We start from the raw sequence: 24,785 nt of genomic DNA on the forward strand, positions 1-24,785 counted from the left end.
TGCTGGAGCAACCTCCAATAAAGCAGAGTACTTTGGAAAATATGCACGAAAACTGTTCCTGCTGAAGGTGAAAACAACAAACGTGTTTCACTGCACGAGGCAAAAATTCGCCGTCAAGTACAGCTGCTAAGAAGGAGATGCTAGCAGCTGGTGACGTGCGACCCAAACGTAAACAAATGAGCGAGGATCGCTGGAGCCCTCGCTAGCTGCAGACGGGAAGAACAAATGGATGGAAACTACTCCTGCACAGTGCTTTAAGCAGCTGGCCAAGATACAATAACCAGATTTATTATGTGAAAATATTGTCTAACTTAAGCTAGTTTAGTTCTTTTTTTTGTCCTGTCTGCTTCCTCACCAGCCATGACAGATGTCTGCCCCTCCCTGAACCTGTCAGAGGTTTCTTCCTATTAAACGGGAGTTTTTCGTTCCCACTGTCACCAAGTGACAGTGTTTGTCATGTGATTGTTGTTTTTTTCCTGTTATTGTAGAGTCTTTACCTTCAATATAAAGCGACTTAAGGTGACTGCTGTTGTCTGACGTTATAACTAAAACTGAACTGAATTTGTTATCATTAAACTAAAGTGTTAAGCAGTAACTTTATACTTTTACATTAAATTCCCAGGCTCTTCTATGACTCTCCTAATGTGTCTCCTGTGCTAACGCCCTTGTAATCATTATCCTAATGATTCCTCTGGAGCTGAAGAGTGCTTTCAAACCCAGATATCTTACCCGTCTTTGTCAAGCTGGTCTGACAGAGACGGCCACTCTGCTCATTACTTTGCCGCTCACCCATACTGTGGACTGGATTTAACCCCCATCTCTTTTCTCTCAGGGTTGCTGTGCCGAGTTGCCAGAGATTCATTCCAGTGTTCATCCTGTTTTAACATTGCCTTTGAGAAACTTCCCTTTGTGACAATAAAACCTGTGAACTTTAAGCTGTTGTCTCTCAGGTCCTGCTTAAGAGTCCGTTTCATAGTTACACCTTTCATGGTCGTGGCACTGGGATACTTTCGTGCATACATTTGACTTGTGCTGCGTCACTACTATTGCACCACCATGCTGCTGCTGCTGGTACCTTGGTGTAATTAGTTCACACTTTGAATTAGCTAACGTTTCATCAATGACAGAAGCTGACTGGAAAATAGAGAAAATGGCCTTCATTTACTGGCTTTATTTACTTCTAAATATTGCTGCCTGCAAAGGTCAATAAAACTGTTCAGTACGTTTTTTCTTTCATCGTCAGAAATACTGTTAGCACAAATTTGAATTACCATGATATCATTTGAAGCTATATCACTTTCCTCTACTTTAAATGTGTCGTCCTCTCCTCTGTCTACTCTCCTTGTTCTTTGTAGTTTCTCTCTTCTCTTTCCCCTCAACCCCAACCAGACAGCGCGAGGCTCTGCTGGATATGTTTCTGTTCGTTCTTTCTTCCCTCTATCGCCAAGTGCTGCGGGGGGAACGTGTCTTCGGTGTTCTCTCTCTTATACTGTAGGGTCTTATATAAAGCACCTCGAGACGACAGCTGTTGTGAGCTGGTGCTATGTATATTTAAATAAAGTGAACCGGCACAAAGTTTATAATTGATTGCTTCCAATGCAGAGAAACTTTGGCAATCATCTGGATTTTACTTAAACACAAACCACCCACCTAAACATTGCTGCAGACCAGGCATGACTTTCTTGGTAACTGAACTTTCTGGCAGAGGCGTATTTCCTCAGCTCAACATGCCCCGCCCACACCACAAAAACTGCCCATGAATGGGTCAAAAAATATGGAGTAGAGTAACAAAATATTAATTTAATGTTGTTTTGCTTTGTGGGGGTTTTTTTATTTTATTTTGTGACTGATCAGAGTAATCTGGAGCTACTTTGTCTTATATAACCCTCTCCACTTCCTGTTGAGTCATCACCTACCTCAGGTTTTGCAGTGCTGCCGCCACCAACATGCCACAGAGCAGAAGCAGCGTGAGGACGTAGGGGTACAGCAGCAGGGTACCGGCCAGGCGCTCGAGCGTGTCCAGGGGAAGCAGGCCAAAGGCCTCCTCACACAGATACAGACTGGCATCAAAATCCCTGCAGGGGAGGCGAGAGGCGGTCATCTGTTTGTTTTTCACTGAGAATAAATAAACACTGCAACGTCGAGTTAAATGGAAACCCGGTGAGGAGGAAGCTATAAAGGTTTGGCGCAGATCCAAATTACACTCTTTAAAATTATGAAATAGGGCCATAAATTGGCCTTGACAGAGACCGCACTTTCTGAGGGCCCTTCAGTTACTGATGGAAGCAGCATTTTACTGCTGCAGCTGGTCCAAGTGGAGCCTGTCATACGATAAGTCTGAGTGACTGTGAGGCGACTGGATGGAGCAGGATGTTTCTTGGATTAAATGATTTCACTTTGAAATATTAGTGGCTGAGTGACTTAACACAAAATTGTGTATTTTAATGTAAATAAAACAACTTTAATGCATATGAATAAACATATTTGCCTCTGAAATGCAGTAAAACAGAAGCAACAAATAATAATAATAATAAAAATATATTAAACTTATGTGCGACTACCTGATCAACACCACAAACTCGATTTTTTTCTACACGTGTGCAAAAATATTTAATTTTTTTATAGCGTTTAACTGAAATTACTGTTACCTGGCAACTGTACGTTATTTTCACATCAATGTCAATGATATCAAATGTAACACTATATATTTTTGCTGGTTTTTAAAAAGAGATCTTTTACTCATTAAAGTTGATTTCTACTATTGCAATAACCTCCTCTTCTCTATACACAGTGTATATGTCCAGGACTTTTATTGTGAAAGGAACAGGAACTTTCCCTTTAAATCAAGTTTCTGGAGCTTAAAAATGAAGCCGATGTGTAATTTAGTAAAAACTGCAGTTACTGTAATTGCCACCTGCAGGTCCACCCCAACAGACTCCCATGTAAAAACGTGCATGCATTATTTCCTTAAACTGCATGTTTACAGCGTGGCACAACAAAATGTTTTGGGCTCTATGAATACGTTTCCCTTTCATAACAACTCTGGGTGGGGGGAATTTTCTCAAGAGGGGGCGTGGCTACTTTAGCAGGTGTCCTGATACAGTGAGCTAGGATTCTGCTAGGTCCCACTCAAGTGGACTTCCCCACAGTTTTAATGCCTTTTGGGCATTTTCAGTGGGTTATTTGACTAATGTTAGACAATGAAGCTTGAAATTGCAGAGATCAAAAATCTTTTATACTGTCTATAGCAGGGACACTAACTCCTTTAGTTCTAGGAATCTAGGAACAATAAGAACTCTGAAGCACTAAAAGAAATAAACCTTCAGGCTGCTAAAAACCTCCAATCAAATCAGGATAAGTTAGTAATCCACGTTAAACGACCTAATCCACAATCTGGAAACACAACTTGTGCAGTTAAAAAGGACAGTTGCAAAAATGTGCATGAATTGTATGTTTTTTACATTACTTTTAAATCACTATGGAAAAATAAATAACATGACCACTTCTTCCTGTTTTGGCTGCTCCCTTTAGGGGCCGCCACAGTGGATCATCTGCCTGCATCTCACCCCGCTCCTACCACCCTCCGCTGTCACCAAAACCCTCTGTGTGTCCTCGTTCATGACATCCATGAACCTCCTCTAAGCTCCTCCTCTTTCCCTCATGTCGTTAACATCCTTTGTCTGGTATTTGCAGCATCCTTTCTCTGCGCTCGACCAAAAAGGCTCCAAAAGAAGGCCAAAGAAGAAAAAAGAAAAAAAACTGAGATTGCATCAACCCTGACATGTCTGTACAGTATAAACTTTTTTTTAGGTCAATATTTTGCACATTGGACTTCTGATATATGAAAGATACAAACTGACAAAATAAATTAAACCTATATAACATTAAGTACATCAACATTATGCAAAAACAAAAAGTGGGAATTCAGAAACACAACATTAAACAAATATGACATGAACTGATATTTTGGTTTTAATTTTATTCTTGGCAGTTACAATCCTCCACATGCTGATAAACCACCACGAGGATAAATAACTAAACAGAGTTGATATAAACGCAAACGCGGTGCAAGACTCCAGGGATTAAAAAAAGAAACACTTGGGAGAGACGAAATAAGTCAACGCAAGTGAGAGAAACAGGAACAGAGAGAGGCAGCGATAGAGTATGCACTGCATTTTCCACAGACTCCTGAATAATTGAAGCGCCAGTTGTGTAGCACCAAGTTGTGAGCTGTGTTATCTGCCACCCTGGAGCAGCCATCCAGTGGCTGAACTGTTCCACACACACACACACACACACACACACACACACACACACACACACACACACACACAGTATCTGATCAATGGGAGGTCTGCTAGTGTTACCCGGCCATCTATTATTCACACACCATAACACTCCAGGTGCTACAATACTGGTGCTTAGTGAATAATACAGTCACTCTGGATCAAGTCAGGAGTTATGTACCAGTGCACACAATACAGACTTTGTATATGCAGTTTTCACTACTGTTTGGGAGCGAGCCCGTATTTCACATGTGGTCAGGACTAGAGGAGGTGTTCATACCTGGTCGAACCCAGAGCAAACTTTGACTTGATGAATTTAAAGATGTGCTCGTCTGATTGGAGCTGGAGGGCTTTCTGTAAGCACACACGCAAAGAGAAGATCATCAGGTCAGGACTAAAGATCAGCATGTTAAACCAAGATTACCGATGAGGATAAGAAGGAAGGAGTGTGTTGTGAAATAAGGGACAGATCACAAGATAATGAGCATATGATGGGAGAAAAAAAGAGGAAAATGGAGAGAAAGTGTATTAAAAGATGAGCGAGGGAGGAAGAGAACACCGCACCTTGGCCAGGTAGTTGATGGTGACCGTGAGGAGGAGAACCAGGGCACTGTGGAGAAGAACTTTGCCCAAACGAACCACCAGGCTTCCAGTCTTTACACCAGGCTACATGCACACACACAGAATAACAAGAGGTTAGTCAGTGCATCTGTTATGGTCTCACTGCAGTTTTTTGCAATTAAAAATGTAAGGAAAGCAGACATCTTTCCATACACACAGTATATATATGGGTACATGCATCAGACCACTAACCCCTAACAGCATGGGTCATTTCTCTGTAAATATCTAAGCACATATTAAAATCATCAAGCATGCATAAATATATTTTTATGCTCGTTATTTTTGCACATTTTGCAATCATTTATAGATGTCAGAAAAACGTCCTCGTTATTTCCCAAAATTCTTTCATACTTCGCATTGCAAACTGTTAAGATTTCAGGTCTATATTGTCTCATCCTGCGCACAGTCTGCTGCAACTTCTCACAGAGTGACCCCTACCAAACTAATTAGTCAGCACAGTAATTACTGATCGTGTTCAAATGCCCGTGGTTATTTACAACACGGATACTGCGCAGAGCACAGAGCACTCCACTGCTTCACAGATGGACATCTCAGTGTTTTTTGTGGGAGTTTTTCCATCTGAAGCCGTTCTGATGATTCTGGACACAAAATGTGAGAATCTATCAGCTTTTCCACTGAATTAGAAATAGTCTCACAGCACGCCTCTGAGATCTTCCGCCTCTGTAAACTGGAGATTTGCCCTGGAATACTATTTGTGTGTTTCCGACAGCAGGGTTAGGCAGCTGAGGTGACTGTAGGGAAACTATCAGTCCCAACTTAACAACCTCTGATTGGATGTATTTTGCCAGTTGTGCTACTGAATGCCACTATTAGCATGTCGACTCATCATCAGTATGCCAGGTGCATCTTTTTTGCAGACCTGCTGTCATCAAAACCATCCAACATCAAAGGTATGCATTTAAAGCTTAATCCAGGCATTAAATGAGAACACTGTCTGCCAAGGCTAAATCAACATTTGCAGAGGACAGAATACCTGTTTCACAAACTAATATGCCTCAAGTTTCAAACCAGAAGTTGGATAAAATCATTATTTCATAAGTCACAAATAAGTCTGACGCAAATGCTGTAAAGGTTTAAGTAGTTCTTTGAGTAACACCATCATTTTATGTAAAAACTGAAAATCGGCCACGGAGGGTATGAAATATAGGTTAATACTGCATTTAACAAGCTGTGTTCAACTGAGAGATTCCTAAAAATGTTGGAAAGGTGCAAGTCAATGCTTAAGTCTTAAATATGATTACCCCATCTCTAATAATCAGTTATGTACCACAGGCCTTCAAGCTGGCAGTAATTAAACCGTTACTCAAAAAGCCATCTCTTGACCCAGCAGTCTTAGCTAATTATAGGCCAATCTCCAACCTGCCTTTCATTTCAAAAACTCTTGTAAAACAGATCATCTGCAGAGGAATGGTTTATTTGAAGAGTTTCAGTCAGGTTTCAGAGCTCATCACAGCACAGAAACAGCTTTAGTGAAGGTTACAAATGATCTTCTTATGGCCTCTGACAGTGGACTCATCTCTGTGCTTGTCCTGCTAGACCTCAGTGCAGCGTTCGATACTGTCGACCATAATATCCTATTAGAGCGATTAGAGCACGCTGTAGTAGGGCTGTGCAATATGACCAAAATCTCATATCCCGATATAAGAATTCTATCGTCCGATAACGATATAAATCACAAAAATGTAACATTTTCTGTAAATTCTGCTAATCTCGGGCAGCTCGACTTGCGGGAACGTTTGAGTCTAAGGTTTATTTTTTAGCACCTGACGGCTCTTTTTTAATTCTCATCCGTAAATAATCTCCTCTTTCACGTGATTCAGTTTATTTTGAAAAGTCTTAACAGGATCTTGAGCTTTATTGTGAAAGGTTTATGTGGCACATAAACAAGCGGACACGCGATGCTGTTACCATCATTGTTGCTAACCACAACGCATAAAAACAGCCGCTTGTCCGTCTGTAGTGTGGTTATATTAAATATAAGAGAAAGAGAACTTTAAGAAATTAATATAGCCACTACAGTGACATCAAAACCATGAAAAAAATATTGCCATAAACAGCTTATTTTGTGACAAACGATAGCGTAAAATGAAACGATAGACGTTTAACACCAAGTAGTTAAACTGCAGGAATGTCTTAAAGACATAAAGACGAAGTGCACAAAAAATGAAGTTATTGTACTCGGCCCTAAAAATCTTAAAAATATCTAAGCAGATTCTTACTCTGGATGGCATTACCTTGGCCTCCAGTAACACTGTGAAGAACCTTGGAGTCATTTTTGACCAGGACATGTCCTTCAATGCACATATTAAACAAAAATTAGGAATGCTTTCTTCCACTTGCACAATGTCTCTAAAATTAGAAATATCCTGTCTCAGATGTCTTGATGCACGCTCAATCATCCAGGAAAGGAAATCCCAAAAAGTTAATTCTGTTCATCTGGATGTAACGTTTTCAGTGGGAGAAACGTTTCGTGACTCATCCAAGTGACTTCTTCAGTCTCAGCTGACTGCAGGTTTACCCAACCTTATAAACAGTACCTTTGAACAATGACTGAAACCAGCACCACTGATAAACAGTGGGCTGTGAGTTCAGATTCTTGACCATTAATATTGATCATTATTTTTGCAAATTGTCATCACCATTGATCAACAACCACTGATCAATGACCATTGATAATAGATTAGAGTACTGTTTATAAGGTTGGTGTTACACTGCAATAGGTGTAGGCTGCTGGGGGATTCCCATGAGTCTTCAGTCACATTTTCCACTCACTATGTGTTTATACACCTCTCTGCATTTAATCATTAGTTATTATTAATCTTTGGTTCTCTTCCACAGCATGTCTTTATCCTGTCTTCCTTCTCTCGCCCAACCCGTCGCAGCAAATGGCCCCACCCCTCCCTGAGCCTGGTTCTGCCAGAAGTTTCTTCCTGTTAAAAGGGAGTTTTTCCTTCCCACTGTCGCCAACACACCTGCTTATATGTATGATGGTTTGGGTTTTCTCTGCTGTATTATTGTAGGGTCTACCTTACAATATAAAGCGCCTTGAGGCGACTGTTGTTGTGATTTGCTGCTGTATAAACAAAATTGAATTGAATTGAAGTCCAAATAGGATTTTACAGTTTTAACATTAAAAATAAACTGACTATCATAGTGGAAAAAAGCAACAAAGAAACAGCAGGGCCTGGAGCAAGGAAAGGTCCCTGCAGCTCCTACTTTGATTCTAAAAACATGATGATGAAGGAGGAAATCACAACAGTTTCTGAAAGAAAGTCTAATTGTTTCCAAATGTGAATCACTGTGTTAAACTGAAAAATCCATTTGGCCAAAATACGCACTACCCTGCTGGCGAGTCAGGGTCGACAACAATACACTGGGCATGGCAATTTCATCCAAGTACAAGCAGAACCATCAAAGCCATAAAAAGATTCAATCTACTTTCTTTTGAAACCTTTCTGCACCTCTGTTGGTCTCCCAGCAGTTTATGCATGTTATCAAATGACTGCCAAATTTGTCCAGAAGATTAGGGCAATGCTATGAAAACACAAGGAACAGCCCATGTACAGCAGTGCACAGGCACGTGGTATTTAGTTCTTACTTCACTCACAGAAATAAAATCCTTTATATTCTTGATGGCTTTGCTTAACTAAGAATATTTCCCTAAAAATATGCATTTTCTGAATCTAAAACACCCCGAGCCTGAACTGCAGCACAGTGCCAGTGAGTACAGACACCTGCCTGCCAAATAACCAGACTGCAGCCAAAAATCTGGACATTATCATTCATTAGTTACAGCTGAGATTTTTCTTCAAACCACCAAAATATTACATCAATTTGCTGACCGTAGATATGCTTATGATGTCGAGAGGCTGGTGTTTAGTCCAAGGTAAGCTGCATGTTCAGTGTAAAGCCACCAGATTCATCATCTAAGCATGACTTAAGTCCAAGACATGTGAGCACAGATCTGTGAAAGACTGCTAAAAGCAAAGCTTTTGCAATTAGAGCATGTCATTCCTAAAATAACATTTATTTTAGGAATTTAAATACTTATCTCCCTACTCCTGAATCTCAACCTTTCATCCTGTCACATTAAATGTTTGTGCAAAAGTTACTGTGATAAGACTGAACTAAATTACATTCAGACCTGACAGGAAACTGTTTCTCCAGCATACAAATTATCTTCTGCAAACACCATCTGCAGCACGCAGATTTCAACCAAAATGTAAAAGATAATCTTCTACCTGTGTGTCAACAAGTTTCCACCACCATGACTCTTTTAGTGTCAGCGCTCTGTTTTTTCCAAATCCTTACCCTCTCTAATCTCAGACTTTTCTTCTTCGTACCCATCACTCATAACGCTTACCTGGCAATGTCTGATGAAGAGCGCGGCTACTATGAAGCTCAGGACCAGTGATCCCAGTATCATGGAGTTACAGAACTGGAGGAACCACACACTCAGCAGGCTGCTCACTTGAACGAGGTACAGCGTAGTCACCTGGAGAAACACACCAACAACGTAAAGAAGAAGCGAGTGAGTGTTGACTTGACAGCCTGGTCCAAAAGTGGACCAATGAAAGAAGACCGTAGACTGTGTGTATGGTTGAAATCATTTGTTTTTAAATAAAACAGCAGCATGCTATGGATTCTAACAAGGTTGCAAAAAAATCAAAGAACATGTTAATATTATAAAGACATTATAATCTCATCCTTAAAGAGCACCTCACACTCCGACTGCCGACTTATTTGTGACAGCTAGAATTTCCAAAAGAATGGAAGTTAGAGCCTTCAGATATCTGAATTCTCATTTGGATTCAGGAGACAGACACCCTCTGATAAAAATGACAAAGCTTATGGTTAAGGCTGGATCAGGTGACCCTGACCCATCCCTTCGTTTTGCTGCTGGAGGCCTTCCTGTGACGCACTGAGCATTTATTTTCCACTCCTCTCATTTCCCTCCTGGTGTGTCCTTTTCACTGCTGTCACAGTTCTTTTAGCCCGTCCTTTATTTCCGAAGCAGCAGATACATCTGCGTATTTGATTTGGCAAAGGATTCACTACCTGATGTAACCCTCCCATTTAAACTGGCCTCCCATTAGATCCTGTGGCCCGCTGAGGTTGGGTTTGTGTTTCCTCTCAGAATTAAAACAGGAATCTGTCCTAAATCACACGTTAGATGAATGTGTCAACCACTACACCTTGTTCTGCCAGTTAAAAACTACCGTATTTCCCGGACTACAAAGCGCACCTGAATATTAGCCGCACAAGCTAAAATCAGGGGAAAATCCTGTTTTGTACATACATTAGCCGCACCTGACTAAAAGCCGCAGGTGTTTCAATGTTGACTTATCATATGTAAGAGAATATGCACAAAGGGAATTGTCAGGAAAGAGATGGCTGTTTGGAGACACACCCCTTTTATTAATATTTTGAAAAACAAGTTATGGGTACATATTTGCACATGTAGTACATAACAGTAACCTACAGCACACCAGAAAATAGATTCGGACTACCTTTTAGGCTCAGGTGCAGTGACACAGCTTTAACAAGAAGAAAAGTCAGTCATTCACCATCTTTCTCTTCTTCCTGCGCACTAAAACCACCAAAGTCCTCTTCTCCAATGTCGGAAACGAACAGGCTCAGGATGGCTTCGTCATCCACTCTCCGCTTCTCTCCTTCGTTGTCACTTTCAAAACCAAAGAAATCCTCGTTGTCAGTGTCAGAGTCGAACACCCTCAGAAGGGCCGTGGCGGTGTCCTCCTCTCCATCATGCAGCAGTCCAGCCCTTCAAAATCCGTTGGTGATCGTGGATGTTTTCGCACTTTTCCACGCTGTCAGAATCCACCGGTGGAGTTGGGCATAACTTGCTTTTCGCAAGTTTATCGCCGCTCGTCATCCACGACTCCCGCTGAATGCGTAGCGCTACTTTGAAGTTTGTTTTTCGCGCTACTTCGTACGGCACTATGTTGCCTGGCGGACGGACATGTGACTAACATACCACTCTTGAACCCCGATCCTTCCGCCAGGCAACGTAGTGCCGTACAACAGCGGAACAAACAAAACAAATCGTCTTACGATATGACAAAAATCATGGAAAATCCATAGAAAAGCCGCACCTGACTAAAAGCCGCAGGGTTCAAAGCTTGTGCAAAAAGTAGCGGCTTATAGCCCGACAATTACGGTAGTTATTTTTTTCTCGAGCTTTTCACCTCCAGCCACCGTACTCGACACACTCTTTAAATAATGACGGGGCCAACATGAGGCTTGGGGAATGCTAGCAAGTAAAGGGCCACACAGTATACCGAGGCTACATCAGCCCAGACGTAAAATGAATGTTAATCTACCATAAATAACTGGAAAGGTGTAACAATAGAAAAGTTGGAGGATGAAAAACTTTAAGATGCACAGCTTTGGCTCCGCTCTCCTCTCTCTGAGGTTTTTGAAGCTAATTGACCTGGTGATGCAGAAACTGGCATAAACCTTGAAGCCAGCAAAACGCCATGAATCCATGGAGCTGGTCACCTCAGACATGTCCAGCCTCTAACATATCAATCAGCCAAGAATAGGACCACCATCCTGACTGGAAATTGGAAGGAAGAGATGCACATATGGAGACCTGCATGTTACTGGAGTTTCCCCGAGTTAAGTTAAAAGAGGCCAGAAAGCAGCTGACAGAGAACGCAGAGGAGGAGAAACAATGTGGAGGGAAAAAGTATCACAGAGCCAGCTGCAGGGATAATAGGGTGATGTCCCTGCTGCTGCCTGTCCACTTGGAGATGTTCTGGAAACAAGGCTGAAAACACTGCTTTCCTCAACTGTGCAAGACTCGCACGGCCTCTTGCAGACCAAATGTATCTGAAAATATCCCAGACACAAATGGATGTAGCCTAAATATTATTTAATAGTTATTTGCACATTTGGATGTTAAAAAGAAGAGGGTGGAGGAAAGTCAGAAAGTCAGCAGAACTTTGTGAGAAAGCCGACTTTTTTCCAGGTGCACTCTCTCTCTGTGTGCTGGCAATAGCAGCAGCAGCAGCTCTGTCTCTATGAATACCACACGCAGAGGTATGCAGCATGCTCCGGGCCTAACACAGCAAAACATCAGTGAGAAGTGGCTTCCAGCTGGTGACCTTACAGCAGGCCCTAGGCCACCACCTGAGATTCAACAAGCAGGAACGCTCCATAGGTGTTCCAGCTACCTGTACAACTACCTGAGTTAAGCTGCATAAAAGCAAGGCTGTGGGATACGTTTTAAAACATGAGATAAAACAAACAAAAATACACCTGGTGTGTTGCAATAAATGTTCCACTTATTGTTCTTTTTCTTACAAACAAAGTAAGAATTCCAATTTCAGTTGGACATCATGGTTTTTTAATGAGGTGAGCGCCACAAATCAAATCCTACTCACCTCCACTGCACACGAGTGAAAATGTATAAGAGAGGGATAGTTTGAGCAAATAAGACAGAAACTATCTGCATTGGAAACACAGCTGCGAGCAAGTGAGGAATAGAAAATTCTGGTGTTTGTAAAGCGGGTGAACTGTGCGTGAACATATGTCTGTCCTTCCAACCCTCAGGAATAGATTCCCAGGAAAGTAACATTTCTTGTTTTCCAATCAATGCAAGTGTTTTGATTATTTCAGCTTCTCTTCACCTTTTCTCACCTCTCATGATGCAAAACCTCACCTCAACCTCAATCTAACCCCATCAACTCTGTTATCTCTGCCTACTCTTCAGACTTTAGATAACATATCTACTATGAGTACAGAAAGATAGCTCAATATGAGTCTCACTAACTCAGCTCTGCAACAAATTACTTGCAGACCGAAAGGATTTTTCTCATAGCTCAACAATGGAAAAACAGACAATTGTTGCCAGGACACCTAAAGTCAGCTGTTACACTTTATAACATATTAGTGTTTAATATATGTCAAATTTTTTAGCACCTATACAAGCTTAGTGCCACTGATCGGGACACATGAAACTATAACCAGAAGCTAGAAACCTGCAAATATCTGGTCCTTCTTACCTGTGTAGTTGTTAAGAAGTCACCGCAGTCCAGGGTGTAAATGACGAGAGCCTGAACCAGTAGAATGAACTGGTTGAACTGCCAGGTCAGACAGAAACAGAACGTCGTCACATACATCAGCCACACCATCACCTTCTGAGGAGGAAACACAAACATACGCGCGCACACAGGGTTAGACGATTAATCTGCATAACTACAGCCACACTGCCTGATCACATTTCTTCTGTGCTGCTTGTACTTCTAAATTATTGAGTGGCTCGCCTCATCAGGCTGATCTATGTGGCGAGCTTGGGCTATAGCTCTGCGCTTACCTGCTGTAATGTGGTGAGCTGGGGTCTGAGGTAACAGGTGATAGCGGCGACCTGCAGCGCTAAGAAGGGCAAAGACCAGTTCTCTCTGAGGGAGATGGTGAACTCTACACGAGTAGTATCTACCCTGAAAGGAGAATGATTGATGAAGCGATGGAGAGATGGTGTTAAACCGTTTCAGCTAAACACCGTGAAGGAAACCTAACAGAAGTTTGGAACTTCTGGTGGCTTGAGAAAAAGAAAAAAAATTAAATCCTGAGATCATGGCGGCAGTTTTCAAAGCGCTCTGAGGTCGTACAGCGTTTACAGCTCCAAATGGACAGCAGAGAAAACGCCAGGAGGGTTTTTGAGACTGTTTAAACTTTAGTGCACTTCCAACAGTACAGAAAAGTAGGCAAATCCACACACCAGTAACACAAACTAACAAAAGAAGAATTTAGATCTGCTTGTCCCGTACATGCACTGTGTCTGTTTGGTTTGTCAGTGGATTAGCTACACAACCTGGAAGGTCCACTAGCGACCAACTTTCAGCTACGAAGCAAAGTGCTTTATTTATGGCAGTCAGTCACTTCTTCCACTCACTGTACCCTCATTCTCATGATACTCACCAAGCAGACATGAGTGAGCACCTGTGCAACATCAAGTCAACTCCTTGCGTGAATTTAAAGCCTTTATTTTCCTATAATAATAATAATAATAATAATAATAATAATAATAATAATAATAATATCTATATATATTTGACACATTCGTATTAAAAAAAGCAACTGCTGAATCAATATTCAGGATGGACTGGCAAATTCTGGCCTACACATAGACTGTATACAAAAGATGCACAGAGCCCATAGGTTTCCAGATTCCAGAAGTCTGATTATACTGATGACTATGAGTGCATTCACTCTCAAATGATAGCTTAATTTTTTATTACACTTAATTTTAGTGTTAATTGCTACTTTTAAGTCTTTGTTCATATAGCAGGGATTTTAATTTTGACATTAAATTCTCATTTAGACTGAAATAGACCACAAAGTAGAGTTCAGAGTGCTTCAAAGCTTGGCTGCGTGGTGACTGAGAAGTTGCTGAGTGTGCACTGAGCTAATCACCCCCTCGATCAACAAATTAAACAACTAACTAAAGAAATTAGGAAAATAAAATTTGTTCTTGAAATGCTTAAAAACATTCAGGGAAATTAAAAACTTTCCTGGAAACTTTTCTTTGACCAATAACGCCAAATATGTCAGAAGCCACATGATGTCACTGACATTACTTAATGTTTGGACCCAAACTTGAAATCTCTCACCGCTGGTGTTTTTGGGTGTAGGCCAGCTTGAAGGCCGTCTATTAGGCACAACCAGCTGGTAGGAAGCTAAAAACAAGGATGAAATATTTTGTCAATATTCCAGATCTATTAAGAAGTCCGCTGCTGATGTGCAGTGCATCTAACACAGTGTTTAAAACTCTGCTCACACTACAGTAAAGAGCAGAAGTTTAGAGGAGACTCTGCAGGACACGACTCTCACATAACCTGAAATGTCTTAAGCTTTTCTGACCCTTCGTGCTCACACTGCTGCTAAAGATCATGTGTGAGTAACCAGATTATTGATGTTCCCTGCAAACATCTGTGTAGTATGACCCCCACTGATCACTTGCATAATGTATATGCTCAGGTGTTGAAGTCACGGATCTAAGAAATGAAGACGATAGATGCTTCAAGCTAACAAACACCCACGGTTTGGGATTTACAGCCCATCACTTCTAAATCCAGACGATTGGTCTGAAGTGAATGCAAAATACGAACTTAAGTCTTCTCTTCCATCTGTGGGAGATTTTTAACTGAAACCTAGTAGGATGTACTCTGGGTTTGACAAAAATTTCAAGGTTTGCTACACAAGGTTTGTTATATAACATAAACAATGAGACCTTCCCATCTCTCTCAGTTGCCTTTCACAGCCTGTGGATTGATTTGCACAGTGTGTGAGACACTCGGGATAAACATTCCACAAAAATACAAATAATGTGACATTTATGCTCACTCCCAAGTGGCGGTCCAGCGTCCCAGTATCAACAGTGAGCAACACAAAGCAATCGCTTAAGTTTACTTCAATGTCAACAAACGACTGGTTCAGACCAAAGAAATTGATTTTAACTTCACATAAGGAAAGAAAAGAAAAAACTTTTGGGGCTTTAGATGGTATTTCACTACTGACAGCATATGTGAAGAAACAAATGAGCTACTGCTTTCAGCATTCAACAATGTGTCATGATTAAGTAGGCGGGTAAGCCAAGATCAGCTAAGATTAGCTAGAAGAAACCCATCTAATGAAGGATCAACATCAGCAGGGAATTGGACTCACAGAGAGCTTCATCCAAACTCAAGGAGGGGAGCTAACCTACTTTGTCAACTTAACCGACTAACCATCACCAGGTGGCTAAAGCCTCAGTCACACTTAGTCATGTGAAGCTAAAAATTACATAGTACTGACTTTTTTAACCCTCTTAATTCAAAAGCATAATCCTAGCTATGGTGGTCGCTGTAGGACAAACATGTTGTGGTCACCTAAGAGTGATGCTAGGTGTGTATGAGTCAGTAACATCCCTTCTTACCAATGACACTGATATTGAGGTGTGTTTCTGAGAATTAGCCGCTGTTAGCTGCTGTTAGCTGCTGTTAGCTACTGCTGTTAGCTACTGCTAGGGTTGCCAACCGTCCCTTAAAATACGGAATCGTCCCGTATTTAGAAACAAAAGTACACGTCCCGTATTGAGCTAATAAGGGACGCACTTTGTCCCGTAATACAGTGAGAATCAAAAGTAGTCTATAAATGTTTATGGAATTAACGCTTTGTTGGAAAGCATAATTCCCCAGCCCCTCTCCTGCTTTGTGACCAATGAGCTGACAGCACACTTATGACAATTCGAGTATGACAATTCAGATTACCGCTCATCTCATTGGTCGAGGAAAGGTCGCTTACGGAGAAAATACCGGAAGACAACAGATGACCACAACAACAAGCATGGCCAACAGGGAAACAAACGCCGACACTGCGGTGCAAGTCTCGGACGACAGTACACCTAAAGCTGGACATACACTGTGCAATTTTCAGTCACGTTATTCAGCTCCTGCTCAAACTGCACGATTGACTCGCAGGGGTTAGAAGTTGGTAGGTCACGATGCAGGTCTCACACTATACGGCCCGATGCTCTGATGCGACCTGAGTGCTCACACTGTGCCTCCATAACATGAAGGTTATAACAGAAAATCTGTCGCTCTCTCTCTCCGTCTTTCACTCACACAGACACACCACCACCATCAACTTTGCTAAATTGCTAATGAAAAACATGATCAGGCAGCTGTGATTGAGCAGCAGTGTAGATCCAACTATTTTCACGGTTGTTGTGGTCGTGATAATTTTGTGATGCCACATCGAAAAGGCTCGGATGAGCTTTCCAAAGTTCTACAAGTTGTGCCTCCATCACTTGTGTCCAGATCACACGCTGCACTGCCGTGCTGCGCCGTCTTTTTCACCGACGTTTACGTGTTTGCGCGTGAGCAGTGTGAGCGGCTCACGAGCGATTGATGATCGGGAGCTGCTCGAGGTGTTAATCGCTTCTCGTTACCCCACGTATACTACACGATGCACGATGAAGGCCAAAATCGGGCCGATCACCAAATCGGTCGCACGACTCAAAAATCGGCTCAAAATGGGCCAAAAATCGCACAGTGTAAGCCCAGCATTAGAGCAGCAATGTTTGTTCGCTCAGAGAAAGAAAAATAGGCTGCAAAAGTACTGGGAGGAATGGGAAAAGGGAAACACCTGGCTGGGAAAATACACCATAACACCTTTAAAGCGCACTGCACTGTGTGCCGGCGCACTTTTTCCATAGGCATGCTTCTAGTGGTGGGCACATGAAGAACATGAGGGGCGTGAAAGCTCGGGGAACCCTTAACCAATTTCTTGTCCACCAGGCCACGGCAGAAGCAGATATGGTATGTAAACACTGGTTTGTTGTTTAAACCCTCTGGTTAAGGTTAATATGGGCATGTGCAGTGAATATCAGCGCTATGTGGCCAGAAGTGTGATAATATAACTTATTTTGTGTAATAAACAACTGCAAGGATAGATGATTACAACAAATAGATCACTAATACATAAAAGTAATACATAGATGAATAATGATGATGAGTTATGATGCGTAATCATGGGAACAAGTGGGTTTACAAACAGGAGCAGCTGATTAGCATTAGAAAAGCTGAAATAATACCTCAACTGAAGCCAGTTGTACTAAATGCACTAAATGTGCACAGTTACAAGAATGATTTTGTTCTATTGTTTTCTATTAATTTATATAATTTTAAGTTAAGCAGGACAGAGTTCTTTTAAAGAAAGATTTACATATATCCTCAAAAGCTAAGCATGACAGGCTTCTGTTTAAGAAAGAGACCTGTTTTACTGTGTTAATGTTGTCATTTTGAGCTAAAAATAAACGGCTAAATGATCATTTGTTTCCCATATGGTCATATCACAAAGAATATGCATCTGCTTAAATCAAATTCAAGTCAAATGGTTAAAAAATAATTTCACACACAAAAAAAAGAGCTACCACGCTGGGAAGGGTGAAGACAACTGGGTTGCCCGGCCCTGGCCACGAGGTGTCCCTTATTTATTTTTCAGGGAGTTGGCAACCCTAGCTACTGCTGTTGTTAGCTGCTTCTGTTAGCTGCTGTTAGCTACTGTTAGATGTCTTTTAAGTAGATATAATATCGTTGGACTCTTGGTAAAAAAAAAAAAACTCTCAGATGATGTCAGAATGTAATCAAACTGTTATTAGAGAAAGTGTGATTTTTAGGACTTTCAAGCCTAATGTTAGCTAGGATGATGTTAGCTTATAAACAGCTGCTGCTTTTTGTTGTTTGGGTGGTTCGTTTATGAAAACATCAATTTGTTGGAAGATATAAATACACACTAATCTATTTATATTTATCAGTACAATATCTTTTCTTTGTGTTACCTAACCTTAAAAAAAATTACCAACTGCACCTTTAAGAGTTGATCCATAAAATAAATAAAAAAAGGACTCTTTGTTATATTGAGAGAAAAACTGCCATGACAGAGTCAAGTGCGAGAAGAAAGGGACTAACTCTCTCCTCCTTCACTGTGTCACGCACACAGATAGTTATTACTCACCTGTTAAGGATGTACCAGACCCCGGTGAGCGCACCAGCAAGCCAGGAGCCAGACAGAAGCCACGCTGTGAGGTACAAAGCGATCACATACACAGCTTGGAGCGAGAACACTGTGTAAATATAAAAGTACACGGGCTCCAAATATGACTGGGCCACACACACAAAAACACAGACACACACATACACAAAGGGAAGCCATTAGTTCATTAGGCAGCGCGATTGAATGCACAGAGTTGACAACAGTGACAGCGACTGACTCGGGCACTCGAGAACACTGTGGCATTTTCAGAGTTGTGTCTGATATTTCACTCCCTGACATTCTTGTCTCTCGGTGAGACAGCTGATGAAGCTTAGTCGCGGTTTCTCGGTTAATTGTTATGCCAATACAGAAACCTTTTCCTCCAGTGTGACAAGTGTAAGGGCTCCGAGTCATGTCAGCTAAAAAGACAGAAAAACAAAGGAACGCCACTGCGCCTCAAACACTTCCTCATTTGACTACGATCATTACAGTAATAATGCCAAAAGAAAATACATTTTTCAAAACACTGGAGAGTGACTTTATTTTTTCTCCCCCCACCCCTACACATAAAAAGGATGTGTTAATTAACAGAACAAATGACAAAAGTCCCAGACAGTCTAGCTGGTGTAGCTGAGGTCTTTAATCTTTTGTGTGTTACCAGCCGAGATGACAGGTGAGTGTTGTATTACCTGTATGGGCAACAATCTGTAGAGAACACTGAGAAAGACCTCTTGGTAGATATTCATTCGCTGCAAGAGGTTAATGGTCCTCTTGGATTCTGTCAAGTTGTCATGGATCATTTCTTTGAGCCCTGCAAACACAAAATTCACACACACAAACACACCATTTGAAAATGCCACCCGTTCTTTAATTTATTTTTTTTTTTTACAAACTGATAATAATTATTGGCTTTATGACAGCCAGGGAGGAAGGGGTGTTAATGTTTCTCGAAGCTCACCTGGCTCATTTATTTAGCTCAGACTCGTGCCATTAGAGAAAAAACAGGGTCGGAAATTTGCATCGACCACTAAAAACACAGCGTGTTCTGTTTGAAGTTAAATTCCTGCATTGCTCAAAGCACACTCGGAACGCTTCAAACTTCACTTCATTTCCTGAATTTTAGCAAACTAAATGTAGTTTGTTCTGTTTTTCTCCCAAACAAAATCCCCTAAATGACCCAAACATCAATCTAATAAATAAAGCATGTGAAAATTTCCTGCAGTGCTTTATTGGAGATGGGTTGTGGGGCAACTTCATCCCCCATGAAATAATAAAAACGAGCTTTGAGGGGAAAAAAAGATTTTTGGTTTAAAACATTAAAAATGTAACAAATGCGCCCCGTGTACAGACGGGTGTATCCTCACCGCAGAGGCCTGGATGCTAGTCAGCCCTCATCTCACCACCAAAAAAACGGCAAAAAGCCAAAAATATAAATCTTCTTTTTAAGAGAGGTGATTTGACAACACTTAAAGTTTTTGTTATTTCTCGGATACGTTGATTTAGGTTTCTCAACCTTCTTCATTTGCATCGACATCTCTTTGGGCCTTAAATTGAGACTTAATGGCCAAGACCACGCACCTCGTCTGTGCATGAAGATGAAAAATGTGCCATTTTTGACAGAACTATTCATTATTCTGCTTATAAATTGTTACAAACTAGGACTCGAGTTTCCACTAACTCAGTAATAAAAACACAAAAGCATCATGACAAAGTGACCCGGTTTTACAAACTGCACCTTTAAGGACTGCTGGATTTCCACTGTATGTAACCGATCGATTTCCTCTGACTGAGTGTGTGGCTGATGTGGCTCATAAATACAAACCCACAGAGCGTTATCATCACCTCTGCTTTAGTGCATTTCAAGTGCTCTCGCTTTTTGGGCTCGATGGTCTGCAACTTTACTGTTTCAGTCCACTCTCACCTCCCGTCAGTGCGGTTTTCAGCAGACAAAGACAGGCAAAGTTAATGACTTGCTGTGGAACATAGACGAGCTCTTAGCAGCTTTTTACAGCCAGATATTTTTATGTGATGCTGGTGGGAACACATCAAAGAGGAAAAGAAGGTAAATATTGGACTTAGATTTGCTAAGCTGCCAAAAACATTACTCCAAACGAATGCTAATGTGGGATGCTGGATGTGTCAACGGGGAAATATTTAAAAGGACATATTACATCATTGTTTTGCACACAGCTGGTTTCTTCTCCATTAAATGGGAAAAAAAAGCCTCTGTTTTCCAGTAATTGAGGTTTAAACTATAATTTAGGTTTATTACTACTTAGCTGCCAAGGGCATCAAAAGTGGAGAGGCAAGGGGCCCTCGTCTCCCCTCACTTTATGCCCCGCTCTCACATCCTTCAAAAAGATTTAAAGTTTAGGTCTTCTTGCTCATTTTTAACCAAATCTTTTCCTTTTTCATGCTTTAGCTGGTCAGACGCGTCTCCCTAATATTTGTTTTTTGGTTTTATTATTGTGGACTCGCCACACGATTTAAAGCTACTGTACTACATTACCTCTGCACATTTTAAATTCATCTTTAGACTATGCTGGGAATGGCGAAGCTCCTCGGTTCATCCACTGACTAGAATGAGCTGTTTTTGCTCCTCCCCCGTTAAACCAACTTTCTCTTTCTACTGATTGGCTGGCTGCCTCACATGAAAAATTATAGAAGGCAAATGGGTGGGTGGGGCTTCCTGGGACAGGCAACGTAAGACTACCGTATTAGGTATATCCCCGCTCCATGACATGACATCATACATATTCAAGAGAAGAAACATAGACCTATTTATGAGGTGCAGCCAATCAGAAGAAAGCTGGTTGAACAGGAAGCGAACTAATCTGGCTTCTTTCAGACAGGAAAAAAAAAAGTACAACATAATTAATAATTATTTATACTCTAGTGAAAGTAAAAGCTCCACTTTAACATGAAAAACTCAAAGGGAATACACCTGGAATGATCTTTCACTATATACCTGGATCACTAATACCACCACAGGAGGTCAGAATGAAAGCACAAAGTGTTGGTGATTATGTTAGGCTGTGTCTTGTTCTTTTTTCCTCTTCCAAATGAGATTGACGAAGTGGTGTTTTGTCTCTTGCCTCATCTGACTTTTAAAGCTATGCTGCTACATGTTCTAAATTGCTTTGGTGCAATGGCATTATTACAGAAGGGAATGATGGCAAGAATTACCAAAATAACACTAACATATAGAAAAGAATGACATTTTAACATTACTCTGTCACAGAAAACACTGCTGCTGGTGTTATATGAGCTGATGCGCGCACTGATAGCATTAATCCATATTGGTTACTCCATGCAGTATCATCACCATGTACTGGGTTTGACTGAAACAAAGTGTGACATGGAGCGAGGAGCGAGGGCTGACTTTCTGCTGCAGGCTGGGATGTGTCAGCCTGATTTCCGCTGTGTTCTTGATCCATGGAAAACCATAAAAACCAGCACGGTTTTGCATAAACAAAGTGCACATTACCACCCACACGCATGACCCACTCGACTTTGTTCATTCATTTACGCCGTTTGCTGTCATGCCTTTCTTTTTCCACCTGACTCTGTGTCCTGCCTTGCTCGCTCATCTGGATTCTTTCTCCTATTTTAGCTCATTTATTCATTACATCTTTCCTTCACTTATCCCTCCTTTTCTTTCATTTCTTGCCTTTTCAATTATTGCTTCCTTTCTCACTTTCTTCCTATGCCCATCCCTATCATTTCCCACTTCTTCCATTACCTGCCGTCACTTCAGCGCTTCATCCATAACACCAAAAAACTACAGTAGTAGGATAACAAGCTGCTGTGCTGTGACAGAAAAACAAGGGAACATAGAAAGGGACGGGAAGGGAGGTCAGCCAGTTCCTCAACTGATTAGACTACAGCTCAATTATTTGCCTTAGTGGAAAATTAGGCACATTTCCAACAAGGAATTTCACATGGTAATGGGAACAAAATAATTAGGCTAATTTCCCTCAGACCAGACTGTGCATCATGAGAAAAGTGCAGTGATTTGTTTGGTCGGGTGGAAATAATGGAGTGAAAAACAGTTTTTCCTTACAAGTATGGATAGAGAGAGCCACCTGGTGTTGGCAACCATGTACAAAGGAAGGTGCTAACAAAAGCTAGCTTCCTAAAACAAGAAGTTACAGAAAAACTGTAGGTCCCGGGTGATGCTATGCTGTAGTGACACAAGACTCGGCGGTATCGACCACGGCAGCACGGCACTGGTTACCGGCATTTCAGACAGTTTATTTCTAGACAGCTTTAAAGATAATAAAAATACATTCTTTATTTCCACAAAGTTCAGCTCTCTGGAGGACTGTGACGAAGATCTGGAGAGTTTGCAAATTTATACCGAAGAGTGTTTGGAGCGAGTTGTTATGTGGAAGCCGAACCAGCAGCGAGAGGAGCCTGAGGACTCCCCCGAAAAGACCTCTACACATTTGGCTGGACTCTAACCTGTGTGTGTTTCTGTGATATATACTCTCCCACCCACATCCACTTCAGACTGTTTAAGTGAAATCAAGATCTGGTTTACTCACAACTCTCTTAAACTTAATGGCAATAAAACAGAATTCATTTTAAGGCACCAGATCCAAACTGACTACAGTTCCAACCAGTCTTTCGTTATCCATTGATAACCCTGTCACACCCTCCCCTCAGGTTAAGAGTCTTGGTCTCATCCTCGATAGCACTCTGTCCTTCACAGCACATGTAAATAATATCACTCGGTCTACCTACTTTCATCTCCGTAATATTAACCGCCTTCGTCCCTCGCTCACTCCAAACAGTACCTCCATACTCATCAATGCTCTTGTCACATCTCGTTTAGATTACTGTAATTCTCCTCTCTGTGGTCTACCTCATAAATCCCTCCATAAATTGCAGTTAGTTCAAAACACAGCTGCTCGTATTATCTCCAGAACTAGATCCACTGAACATAGAACAGCTCTTCTTAAACAGCTCCATTGGCTCCCAGTTCACCTCCGTGTCAATTTCAAGATCCTGCTTCTCACTTTCAAAGCGCTTCATAAGCTCGCTCCTCCATATCTATCCAATCTTCCACACATACTCACCCCACCGTACACTCCGCTCTTCTTCAGCTTCCCTTCTGTCTGTTCCACCTTGTGTTATTGTAAGGTGACCTTGAGGGTCTTAAAGGCGCCTATAAATAAAATGTATCATTATTATTATGACCGAGGAGCTCGGTGGAAGCTCGAGTTTACCTGCATACATCGTTCTCACTGTGTCACCTGTTGACCGCCTGCTGCTGGTTTGAACACACTGACTGGTGATAGTCACAGTTTTGTACAAAAAAGGCAAATGTGCCTCATCGTTCATCAGCTCAGAGAGCTGGGCTGCTGGGAGCTTGTGTTTCCCTTCAGAGTGACTCCAACTATTTAAAATGAATAGACTGGATTTAAGAGGAAGGAGCGAAGGACACCGAGCAGCAGATCAGGCATGATGGAAACAGGCCAAAAGTTTATTAAGGAACCAAATTGGAATAATCTGTTTCCAGCAGGCTGGATAAGTAAGTGCTGTTTATTTCAGTATGAAATTTATTTCAAAATTGATAAAATAACTCTCTCTGAATGAAATTGTCAATGGCCTGAATTCATTTATTGAATAAACCTTTTTTCTTTTTATTTAAAACAAACTTACATAGCAATGGAAACACTTGTATATTCCTAATTTCTCTGTCTGTATTATTGTAGAGTCCACCTTACAACATAAAGCACCTTGAGGCAACTGTTGTTGTGATTTGGCAAATAAGAGAAGGAGATATTAATAAGTGAGGAGATGGGACTGAACGGGGTGTGATAATGAGGGAAAAGTGAAGGGAGGAAGACAGAGCGATGGAGGGAGTGAGGTAGATGAGAATTGGTGGAGGGAGTAATAGAAGACAAGAAGAAAGGGAATTACTTCAGGGAGGGATTCAGGGAACAAAATAGGGAACAAGAGGAGATACTTTGCAGGTCTTATGTGTGAGACTTGCAGTAGTTAAAAAAAACACTACTTCAGATATCAATTTATAATCATTTTAGAGATTTTAAAGTTGTTTTATGCTACCTGCTCCACGCTGTCTATTTATCATCATCATCATCATCAGGAGCATCCCTTTGCATCATGGATGTGCAGCCGAGGCAGCAATCTGCAGTTAATGCTGACGTTTTTATGCTTGAATGATTCTCAGGCAATTGGTAAATGGCTAAATAGATTAAAAAATACCGGCGGCCACCAGCGCTGCCCCTCCGCCTCCAAGTAGATACACGTATGGTGTCCATTTAAAAATTCCACGTCAGCTTGTACTCA

General features: G+C 41.3%; 1 protein-coding gene across 5 annotated transcripts in view; it reads right to left on the reverse strand.

The window, feature by feature from the left end:
- Positions 1 to 24,785, reverse strand: part of dpy19l3 (dpy-19 like C-mannosyltransferase 3) — an 81,047-nt gene that overhangs the window by 37,668 nt on the left and 18,594 nt on the right. For all 5 annotated transcript variants that reach the window (XM_026175880.2, XM_026175872.2, XM_080300630.1 and 2 more), the window contains 8 exons: positions 19,157 to 19,278; positions 18,450 to 18,595; positions 13,267 to 13,390; positions 12,956 to 13,090; positions 9,292 to 9,423; positions 4,851 to 4,952; positions 4,567 to 4,640; positions 1,917 to 2,075 (listed from right to left, as the gene is read on the reverse strand). In XM_026175880.2, the coding sequence (XP_026031665.1) occupies positions 1,917 to 2,075; positions 4,567 to 4,640; positions 4,851 to 4,952; positions 9,292 to 9,423; positions 12,956 to 13,090; positions 13,267 to 13,390; positions 18,450 to 18,595; positions 19,157 to 19,278 (994 nt within the window). The remainder of the gene's footprint in view (positions 1 to 1,916; positions 2,076 to 4,566; positions 4,641 to 4,850; positions 4,953 to 9,291; positions 9,424 to 12,955; positions 13,091 to 13,266; positions 13,391 to 18,449; positions 18,596 to 19,156; positions 19,279 to 24,785) is intronic.

The sequence above is a fragment of the Astatotilapia calliptera genome, chromosome 1, assembly GCF_964374335.1.
Source record: "Astatotilapia calliptera chromosome 1, fAstCal68.1, whole genome shotgun sequence".
In the NCBI taxonomy this organism is placed as follows: Eukaryota; Metazoa; Chordata; class Actinopteri; order Cichliformes; family Cichlidae; genus Astatotilapia; species Astatotilapia calliptera.